Source organism: Chrysochloris asiatica, unplaced genomic scaffold, assembly GCF_000296735.1.
Source record: "Chrysochloris asiatica unplaced genomic scaffold, ChrAsi1.0 scaffold00146, whole genome shotgun sequence".
Classification (NCBI taxonomy): domain Eukaryota; kingdom Metazoa; phylum Chordata; class Mammalia; order Afrosoricida; family Chrysochloridae; genus Chrysochloris; species Chrysochloris asiatica.
The window spans coordinates 8,835,589-8,847,523 of NW_006408664.1; the positions used below are offsets into that span (position 1 = coordinate 8,835,589).

The 11,935-nt window shown below is 37.4% G+C and overlaps 1 protein-coding gene across 1 annotated transcript in view; it reads left to right on the forward strand.

Moving 5' to 3' along the window:
- The window catches only part of ME1 (malic enzyme 1, NADP(+)-dependent, cytosolic), a 215,214-nt gene that overhangs the window by 188,335 nt on the left and 14,944 nt on the right, over positions 1–11,935 (forward strand). The window contains exons 10-12 of the mRNA XM_006870656.1: positions 840–945; positions 1,802–1,944; positions 4,632–4,807. Coding sequence (XP_006870718.1) covers positions 840–945; positions 1,802–1,944; positions 4,632–4,807 — 425 coding nt within the window. The remainder of the gene's footprint in view (positions 1–839; positions 946–1,801; positions 1,945–4,631; positions 4,808–11,935) is intronic.

An 11,935-nucleotide genomic window follows, 5' to 3' on the forward strand; every position in this document is an offset into this window, starting at 1 on the left:
TTTTCCCTCTTCTTTTTACTTCTGGTTGAGCTCTGATCATCCAGTCACAGATCTTTTGATTCACAACTAAGGACTTAGCCATTGTGCCACCATGGCTACTAGGAAAGCTAATATTTAGATGATAATTTATTGGGACTTCAAGTAGTCCCAACTCATAGTGACAATATAGGGTTTCTAAGGCTATGAAGCCGTACAGGAGCATAAAGCCTCATGTTTCTCCTGCATCATAGTTTATAGTGAGGTATAAATATATTTATATTATAGTTGACATTGTGTAAAATGGCAACTTTCATTCTCAATCAATGGTACCTAAATTGATAGTGCTGCTTCTATGACTGCTATATATTAATGTTTGGTAAGCAATGCTGTTATTTAAATCACTTTACATTACCATTTGCTAATGCTAGTTTCTAAGTAGACTTAGAGATTTTAGGATTAAATAGAGATTTTGTTTTGTCTGACATATAAAGTTTAGTTGCTGGAAACTGCATGTAATTATACTCTTGACAATTGGGAAAGAGACTATAAAAATAAGCATAACACATGAAGAGGTTAAGCATAAATACTAGTTATATGTTTTTGTTGTTAAGTGCCGTCGAGTCGGTTCCGACCCATAGTGACCCTGAACAGGATTTCCAAGGATGTAAATCTTTAAGGGAGCAGAAAGCCTCATCTTTCACCTGCGGAGCAGCTGGTAGTTTCGAACTGCTGACCTTGCAGTTCGCAGCCCGATTCATAACCACTACGCTACCAGAGTTATATGTAGTACATTCTAAAACTTCTTTGACTCACAAATATGCTTAGCAGATTCATAATTTCCTTTTATTTGCTTTACTTAGGGTCGTGCTTCAATAACACAAGAGAAAGAAGAATTTGCCCAAGAACATGAGGAAATGAAGAACCTAGAAACCATTGTTCGAAAACTAAAACCAACTGCTTTAATAGGTAAACTCCCTCTATCCAAATTAATTTCCTTTTTTGTTGATTGTTGAGGCCTAACTTAACTTTATTTCCCCTAGTTACTTTATTCTTCTGTTAAAATTATTTTAATGAATGATACTTTTATAGTTGGATCCAGTGATTGTCTTAGTGTTATTGAATCGGCTCCCTGCTCATGGCAGTCTCATGCACAGCAGAACAGAACTCTGCCGCATCCTTCACTATCATTGGTTGCCAGTTGGACCTTTGTGATCCATAGGGTTTTTATTGGCTGATTTTCAGAAGTAAACAACCAGGCTTTTATTCCTAGTCCATCTTAGTCTGGAAGCTCCACAAAAACATGCTCAGCATCATAGCAACACACAAGCTTACACTAACAGACGTGTAGTAGGTCCATGTGATGTACATTAGCTGGGAATCAAACTCCAAACTTGGGTCTCCTTCCTGTATGGCAAAAATTAAGTGTCTTATGTGTCTACTTTTGTCTATAAAGCATTTATAGCCTAAAAGACTGAAACCTACCCATATAATTACTTATAGAGAGATAATATATAGGTCACATTTTCACTTTCCTTATATAAATTCCTCTAATCAAAATTACAAGTGATAGGCCTCTAACTCAATGTATTATGTGTCACACATTCTATCTGTAATTCTTTTATATACTTACAGAATTGTAACCTAAAGGGTGGTTGGCATTAACAAACATATCTTTATCACTACACTTTGCAAGTAAATATTCTATATTTTGTTTAGGTCTCATTAGAAATGACCTGACATGCCTCATTATTTTCTGGGTATGAGATTCTTGTCTGAATTAACCAATGATAGTACTAATCATTGATTTCTCTTTCTTCATTAGGAGTGGCTGCAATCGGTGGTGCTTTCACAGAACAAATTATCAAAGATATGGCTTCCTTCAATGAGCGGCCTATTATTTTTGCTTTGAGTAATCCAACTAGCAAAGCAGAATGTTCTGCAGAGCAGTGCTATAAACTAACTAAGGTAAAGCAAAAGTATAGCTGATGTTTTAATAATAACATTTTGATTTATTATAGGGAAACCCAGTATACTGAAGGTACTTATGACTTGTTGTTAGTTGGCATTGCCTAAACACTGAGTCATGGTAGCCCCCCATGTGCTCAGTAGAACTGCTCCATAGGGTTTTCAGAGCTGTAACCTTTCAGAAGCAGATCACCAGAACTGTATTCCAAAGCACCTCTGGGTAGATTCGAGCTGCCAACCTTTCGGCTAGTATATGAACCCTTAACTTTGTGCACATCCTAGGACTCCTATATACCACTCAACCTTTTAAAAAAAAATACAACCAAGGTTGAAAGAAAAATGACCAGATTTGAAGGAATAAAGACTATTTCCTTTTCAACAATGCTCTTGGATAAAGCATATTCTAGAGTGAAATAAAACAAAACATTTTATTGATAATATTCCTAAAGTGACTTTGAAGTATCGCAGATTTGAATATTGTAAAAGCTGAATAAAAAGGAAAGAGATTCGTTTTAGATGCTTATTAAAATTGTTTTTAACTAGCTATTCCAAAACACTGAATCACACAGTATAAAACCACAATTTTATTTTTGCTTTGCTAAATCTTGGGTTTGAATTTTGATGCCATGGGTGGAGCATTTGGGCAGCTATGTTGACATCCAGCCAGCTTTGGAGAGAAGTCCTCAATACGATACTTTTGTGCTTCATAAAAGGTGGCATATATATTTGGTGTGAGTATATACTTGACCGATATTTGACAAGAGTCTTTTCTTTTGCCTTCCTGTACTTGAAAAATATATGGACTTGAGCACTGTTGTTTTGGAAATAAGTCTAAAGTTAACTAGAGAAGTTAAACATGACATAGATCATCACACTCTACAAATCAGAACTTGATAGCTCAATGTCTTTAAAATTATGCCCTTAAATGCTCATGATCAGAATTAATGGATTTTTAGCAAGGAGTTACTCCATTGTCTGAATTTGCCTCACATTCCTCAGCAATCTTTAAATCCTTTTTTTTTTTTTAATTTTGAAAGCCTCTCTGAGCAATAACAATATGTTAGCATGGTGCCATGCTTATTTTGTCTTGATATATCTCAATAGACCACAGGTTTAGAGACTTACCTGTAATACATATAACCTAAATTAGCCAATTTCTTACAATTGTGATTTTAAGTTTGTCTGATAAAAATATCATGGCCTACACTTTTCCTAGGATCTTACCTGGTGTTCTGTGCTGTTAAATATAAAATTTCAAGTCATTTTAAGACCTGGAAATGTAGTCACTGATTCAACTGAAAGGTTAGAGAACAAGAGAAGGTCAACCTATTGGTCTGGATGTGAGTTTCTGCTCTACAAACACAGGTGAAAGACAAGAAAGGTTAAAAACAGATTGTTGAACCATGAAAATTATAATCTAAATATGATGTGGATAGATTTCTTTCTCCATATTAACAGTTCAAGAAGCCCTGGTAATGTAGTTGTTACGTGTAGTGCTGCTAACTACAAGGTCAGCAGTTCAAATCTCCCAGCCATTCCACTGGAGAAAGATGAGGCTTTCTGCTCCTGTAAAGATTTCAAGTCTTGGAAACCCTATACAGGATCACTGTGTGTCAGAACTGAGTCAGGGGCACACAGCAGCAGTAGCACCAGCAGCATTAACAGTTCATAGATACGAAAACATACGTAACTATCATTTATTTCATTTCTTTTCTCTTTAAAATGTGGTGCTTATGAGAAGATAGGAAGGGTGGCAGTGAATGGGGAGGGAGATGAGTAAGTTTATATATAATTGCAGCTCACTTTTCAAATATGATTTTCAAAGACCTATATATATCAAATGAGGAGCTCTGATAGCGTAGTGGTTACGAATTGGGCTGCTACTCTCTCGGTCATCAGTTTGAAACTATCAGCTGTTCCGTGGGAGAAAAATGAGGCTTTCTGCTCCCGTTAAGATTTACAGCCTCAGAAACCCTGTACAGGGTCACTCTAAGTCAGAACCAACTCTACGATACTTAACAACAACAAATATATATATGTTGCTCTTGTAAAGTACCATCTAATTAGTTCTGAGCTGAACAGAAAATTTCAAAGATCAACTCGAGAAGATAAAGCCAAATATTACAACAAAATGTGCAAAGATCTGGACTCAGAAAACCAAAAAGGAAGAACATGCTCAGCATTTCTCAAGCTGGGGGAACTGAAGAAAAAAATTCAAGCTTCTACTTTTGTTATTGAAAGATTCTCTGGGCAAGTTGTTGAATGATGCAGAAAGCATCAAGAGAAGATGGAAGGAATAGACAGAGTCACTGTACCAAAAGGAAATGGTTAATGTTCAACCATTTCAAGAGGTAGCATAGGATCAAGAGACAATGATACTGAAAGAAGTCCAAGGTACATTGAAGGAATTGGCAAAGAACAAGGCACCAGGAATTGATGGAATAAAAATTGAAATCTACTGGAGGCACTCAATTATCTCTGCCAAGAAATTTGGAAGACAACTATCTGGCTGACTGATTGGAAGAGATCCATATTTGTGCCCTTTCCAAAGAGAGGTGACCCATGAAAGTAATGAGACTGTTAAAAATACTGTTTCCAAATAGAAATTAAGTAATAAATATATATAAATTGTGATAATAATTCTGCTTCTTTGTAACTAAGTTCTATGTGTGTTATCTGTATTCTAGGGACGTGCAATTTTTGCCAGTGGCAGTCCTTTTGATCCAGTCACACTTCCAAATGGACAGACCTTGTATCCTGGTCAAGGCAACAATTCTTATGTGTTTCCTGGAATTGCTCTTGGTGTTGTTGCATGTGGATTGAGGCACATCACGGATAAGGTCTTTCTTACAACTGCTGAGGTATTTAAAATACTCTTAAATTTATCAAGGCTATAAAATACGAAATGTGCTCCATGTAGTTGTCTGATATTTTATTTATCTAGCATCTGTGATCACTCTCTAGAAGATGTAAAGTATGAAGAAGAAAAAATATTTTCTAGGGAGAGATTGAGAGTCCATATTAAATCCTTACTAAAAAATTGCTCTTTAGTTATTGTGGTTGTTGGGTTTTCAAGGAGCAGATGGTGGATTTCAACTGCTGACCTTGCATATAACAGTCCAGTGCCTGTGGCTAGCAGTCCAGTGCTTATCCTACAGCACCCCACAAGGACTCCTATCTAGTTGTTGTTGTTATATGCCGTGCAGTCGATCCGACTCATAGCGACCCTGTACAGGGTTTCCAAGGCTGTAAATCTTCATGGGAGCAGAAAGCCTCATCTTTCTCCCGTGGAACAGCTGGTAGTTTCGAACTGCTGACCTTAAGGTTTGCAGCCCAATTCGTAATCACTACGCTACCAGAGCTCCTTATTTTCTTAAAAGGAACCCTCTTTTATCCTCACAATTCCAAGAAAATTCTATGATAGTAACGTTGCTGTTGTTAAGTGCCGTTGAGTCAGTTCTGACTCATAGTGACTATGTATAAGGTTTCCGAGGAGCAGCTGGTGAGTTTGAACTGCCAACCTTGTAGTTCAAACAGACCTTTTTAGTCCACTGCTTCTCCTATAACATCACACCAGGACTCTGTGATGGTAATGAGACTGCTAAAAAATACTGTTTCTAAATAGCAATTAAGTGATAAATACTTCTCCATTGTGAGCTATCCCACACAATGGCATTCTGAAGACTTAAAATGACATTCTGATATGATACAGTAAAGAAATATTTATCAATCAGGGTTCAGTGCAGAAAACAGAAACCACTCCTTTACTTTAAACAGAAAGGAAATAAAACCAGGAAATTATCTATTTTTGAAATCGTTGAGGATTACCTGGGTGGTACAAATGGTTATTGCTCCCAGCTGCTAGCCTAAAGGTTAGAGATTCAGTACCCAGACACAACTAGAAAGACCTAGTGGTCTGCTTTACAAAATCAGCCATTAGAAACCCTTGGGGACACAGTTTACGTTGACACACATAGGGTGCCATGAGTCAGAATTAGCTCAGTGGCCACTAGAGTAAAACCATTGAAAGCATTGAGAAGTGGGCTCTAGTTTGAGTCTTCAGGGAAGACTCCTATAGCATTGGAGAATAGATGCATTGGGGAAACTCATGCTGTGAAGAACTGTAAAGCTTTTACTCTACCCTCCAGCTAACAAGTTACCCATCTAGTTACATAGATGCTAGCAGAAGACATGGTACTCTTAGGTCAGGGGCAGGGCCCTTGCTTTTTATGGATTAACATCTGTTCTCCTTACCTTCCAAATTCCACAGGGGCAATACAGAGGTGAATCTAGGTAATAGGTATATATGGTAAAATCATGAACTGTTTACTTTTTATTAATTTATTTGTGGTGTTGTTTAGAATATAGACAGCATAATATGCACCAATTCAACAATTTCTACATGTACAATTCAGTGACATTGATTGCATTCTTTGAGTCATTAGAATGCTCATCTAATTTACATCATATTTTAAGACTTAAACAGTATGCCATTCATAGAAAAGAAACTAGAGTTAATTTAGTCTCTTAAAATTGAACCACTGCACGATAGTATGACTGAGTTGAACCAAATAGAAATTAATTAATATTAAGATATTTTTATCATGCACTGATCCTGCTCTTTCCATTGTGAAGAAGAACTCTGCAAAAGCCATATGGAAGCCTGTCTTATCTTCCTCTAGCTTCAAAGGGGGAAGGAGAGTCAAACTCAGAACCAGCCCACGGCAGATTCTTATGAAGTGGAGGTCCTACATGCCCCCACCCAGCAACCTTCTTTATTCTATTCTGACACCAACCATCCCTCCCAATAGTACTCTTTGCTTCACATCTGGATTCCATAATCCATTGCAGTGAACACACAGAATTCATAACAATACTCACGATTGTGAGATTTATTAGAGAAGTGAACTGGGTTTCAGGATCAGAAACAATTCAGCATGCAGCAGTTTTCCAATTAGGAATGCCTCTTCTCTGCCATACTGCAGGCATCCTTCACTCTTTTCTTTGGCCTCTCAGCCATGTAGCCTCTTGGCCTCTGCCCTGTTTAGGCAAGTGTTACAAAGCTCTTTTAGCCACTCTATAAATGCCCAAAGTGTGCATTCTGTAAGCTAGCATCCTACTCAGCTTTACTTGGTCCATGGGCCTAGAAGCCTGCAACTGCTATATCCCTCCCTCAATGCCATGGCCTCTGCCACTGCTTCTGCTGTTGCTACTTTTCTATGTAGGAATCTCAAGCTTCCATTTCTGCTTCTGAGATGGCTCCTTTAAAACTTAACAGTTGGGAAAACTAACCAATTCCAGCATTAGAGTCCTGTATAACCTATGATTATATTGGGCCCTACCCAATCATTCTAAGGACCTCTGGTAGCGTAGTAGATTATGTGTTGGGCTGTGAACCACAAAGTCAGCAGTTCAATTCTACTAGCCATTCCGTAGGAGAAAGATGAGGCTTTTTGTTCCCATAATGATTTATAGTCTTGGAAACCCTATATAGGGTCACTGTGAGTCAGAACCAACTCTACACCACATAACTATCACCACCTCCCAATCATTTGGTGGGAATTAAGGCAATTTTGGATAGAAAAGCCATATCAAGTTAATTCAAGGTGTCACAACCTCAAGAATGTAGAAAGAGTTTTTTTTTATTGATGTAACCTAAAATTTAGTGCTTAGCATCCTCTAGGAGAACAGATTTCTAGAAGTGAGAATGTTTCATTCATAACGTTTTTTTTTTTTTTTTTAGCAGAATGGCAGCTCATGTTTCAGGGTTTCTTTGTTAAAAAAGAGTGTATTCATCAAAAGTAGATGTCTAATTACTAAGAGCTTTTTCAGGTTGTTATTGAATAAAGAAAACGGTAATCATTGCCTTTTGTAATAGGAGAAAAGTGGATGTTTACTCACAGTAGCCATTTTTTTCTGAATACCTCTAGCACCCTCTAGTGACAAATTTTATGACAATTTTCCCCCTAATCCTATGCAGGAAAATCATCACTACCAAAAATCTTCAAAGAAAAATACAAAATGTGGTGTTACCAGTAATCCTTAAGTCATTTTCTGACCTTGTTGTTAGTTTGACCTTTCCACCAACTTTCTGTTAGGCTCCAGTACAACATTTCTACTTTTCATACTAATTGTATTTTGGCTCGTTTGTGGTTTTCTGTAGCTGTTTTCATGTGTATTTTCACTAAGAAGTTATTTTTTCTAACGTTCATTTTTGGTTGTACACTTTTCTTTGGTTTTTTTTTCTTATCCTTTTAGAGACTTCATCCATACTTCTATTGTCATTACCTTCATTCCAATAATAATGACCAAATATGTGTATCCCTAGTCTGATTTTTTTTCCACCCTAGCTCCAGTTACCTGCTGCATAATCCTGCCCAAAATGCATTATTGTATCTTGAAATACACATATTTAAAACCATGCTCTTCTTTCATCATCCTCAACATGCATATCTCTATTAGTGACTTCTCCTCTTAGAAGAAAGCACTAAAATTTAGAAGGTTGATATTCTTTCTCCCTCACCTTGTAATGTTCATATTGAACATGCATTGTACAACTGTAGAACGGTTATTGGTTCTCCTTATTGTTTACTCTAACTGCCCTTAGGATTCTTTCCTTGTCTTTGGTTTTGGAGAGTTTGATCAGATGTAGCATGGTGATTTTCTTTTGAGGTTAGACATCTCTGAGACTGATTCTCTCCATCTAAGCCCTATTCTTCTAGGCACTGCTTGTGTGCCACCTCATTCTTGAAATCTTTACTTACTATTTTGTTGTTGTTGCTATGTGCTGTGAAGTCGGTTCCAACTCATAGCGACCCTGTACAGGGTTTCCAAGGCTGTAAATCTTTAAGGGAGCAGAAAGCCTCATCTTTCTCCCATGGAGCAGCTGGTAGTTTCAAACTGCTGACCTTGAGGTTAGCAGCCCAATTCACTTCTCTTAATCTTTCTCCTTAGCTGTCTTTATCAAACATTTTGGCATTTAATTTTAGTTGCAGTTATACTGTGCTCTTGATAGCTTGTTTTAAAATAGCTAAGTTGTCACTACAATTAAATTATAAATTCCTTCTTTAAAGACAGCATCTTCCATATATTTCTTTTGAGACTCTTAGCACAATGCTAAGCATAATAGCAGAAGCTTAGAAAATATGAGGGTAGGTGCAAAAGTGTGGCTATAAAATCATGGAAACCTCTTTCAAACAAAAATATCAAAATGTGAAGCTATTTTTTTTCAAGGTATCCTCCATCTAATAAGTTTATACACTTCTAAAACTGACGTTTCCATATCTCTAACCATTCCCTAAAGAATCCTACATTCTTTGATTTACATCACACCAAAATGGCAGTTTTGGTATCCTTGAGAGACTTAAGTCTTGTTCTTTTTAAATGTTTTTTGAGTTTGGAGAACAAAAAGAAATGTCAGTAGCCACAGAAGACTACAGCTAAGTGCAGAGTGTTCGGCTGATATGAAGGGAGAGGAGACGCACAAGAATGCCCAAACTTGTAGATAGTACCCATTCAACCTAGCTTCAATGGCTTGATGATCAGAACTCAACTAGAGGAAGATTAAAAACAACAACAACAAAAATTTATAAAGAAAACAAATGTAAATTGCCACAATTTTATGAACTTGACTTATATATATGGATGCAATAGATAAAATACCAACTGAGGGGGAAGAAATCTTCACATCAAGTCTCAGTCCTATTCCCTCTGTATACAGGGTTGATAGGGATGAGAAACCTAGACATTGGCTACCTAAAATGGGTGGGGGGCAGTTATAGAAGCACAAAGTGACTGGCTTACAAGTTTTCAAGAGGGAGTTTAGTTTCACAGTGTGCGGGGGATGGTAGAGTCCCCACTGAGTAGTTTTCATCTTGTCTAGATGGGTCTGGTGAAAGGAGCTGGGGATAAGATTCTTATGATTCAATAGTAATTGTCATCATGACTAATTGCAACTATTACAACTGTAAAGGTAGAAATTTTATAATAAAAAAGGGGGTAGTAGTTAATCTTATAGTCCAGAAACAGAGGACCCTAGTACCATCAAGGGAGAAGAGCATGAGTGGAATGTGGAACCCTACCTAGAGAAGCAGTAACACCAGAGAAGAAGGCTGAGATGAGGAGATGGAGAGAGAGAGAGAGCAGCTGAGGACTCTAGAGTCATGGAAAGAGAAAGGCTGTGTGTTGGCGGCCAGGAAGCAGGCTTGCAGAATATGCCCTTTGGTTGTTTAAATGATTATATATTCCTCAGTATTTTTGTGTACATTCCCCCCACCAAAAGAAAAAACAAAAACAGAAGGAATAGAAGCAAATACTGTTGAATGATGATGCACGGAGGAGACTGTAATCATTGCAATAAAACGATGAATGTAAAACCAATGTCTCCCATATAAACTATCACTCAAGTCACTCAATTCACTCAAAACTTTTAAAAAAAGAATTGTCAAGGGGCAAAATCAAGGCTTTAGGGAGAAAGGCATAAGGTTTCCCAAAGAAATTCTCTGATGACAATCCTGTTGCTGTTGTTAAGTACCATCAAGTCAGTTCCAACTCATAAAGACCTATGTGCAACAGAACAAAACATTCCTTAGTCTTGTACCATCCTGACAATTGTAGTTAAGCTTAATCCCATTGCTGCTGTCACTGTGCTAATCCATCTCGTAGGGGCATTTAATTTTAGGGGGTCTTCCTCTTTTTTGCTGACCCTCCACTTTGCCAAGCATGATATACTTCTCCATGGACTGGTCCCTCCTGATAATATTTCTGAGGTATGAGATATGAAGTCTGACCATTCTGGCCTTCTAAGAAGCATTCAGGCTTTACTTCTTCCAACACAGATTAGTTTGTTCTTTAGGAAGTCTGTTGTACTTTTAAATATTCTCCTCCAACACCATAACTCAAATGCATCAATTCTTCTATAGTCTTCCTTTTCACTGTCCAGCTTTTGAAGCCATTGAAAATACCATGACTTGGGTCCACAAACTGGCATCTTTGCTCTTGAACACTTTAAAGAAGTCTTATGCAACAGATTTGCCTAATACAATATGTCATTTGATTATTTAACTGCTATTTCCGTGAGTGTTGATCATGGATCCAAGCAAAATAAAATCTTTGGCAACTTTAGTCTTTTGTCCATGTTGTTAATTATTGATCCAGTGATGAGGATTTTTTGTTTTATTTACATTAGAGTGCAACCCATACTGAAGGCTGTGGTCTTTGATCAGTAAGTGTTTTAAGTCCTCTTCACTCTCAGCACACAAGGTTGTGTCATCTGTATATCACAGATTGTCAGTGAGTCTACCTCTAATCCAGATGCCTTGTTTTTCTTCATATAATCCAGCTTCTTTGATTATTTACTCAGCATAGAGATAGCATAAATTGGTGAAAGAGCACAATGCTGGTGTACAGATTTCCTGATTTTAAACCACATAGTGTCCCTTTTTCTAAAAGGAAGAACATGTTAAGCATTTCTTCCTTTTAGAAAAAGGGACACTATGTGTCCTCGACTTTCGTTATTGAAAGATTATCTGGCATAATCAAGCCTCGACTTTCGTTATTGAAAGATTATCTGGGCAAATTATTGAATGATGCAAAAAGCATCACGAGAAGATGGAAGGAATACATAGAGTCACTGTACCAAAAGGAAATAATTGATGTTCAACCGTTTCAAGAGGTACCATATGATCAAGAGCCAATGATACTGAAAGAGGAAGTCCAAGGTACATTGAAGGATGTGACAAAGAAGAAGGCACCAGGAAATGTTGGAATAAAAATGGAAATCTTTCAAGAAAGTGAGGCGGCACAGGAGGCACTCACTCATCTCTGCCAAGAAATTTGGAAGACCACTGTCTGGCTGACTGATTGGAAGAGATCCATATTTGTGCCCATTACAAAGAGAGGTACCCCAACGGAATGTGGAAATCATCGGGCAATCTCATTGATATCCCTTGCAAGTAACGTTTCGCTAAAGGTAATACAGAAATGGCTGCAA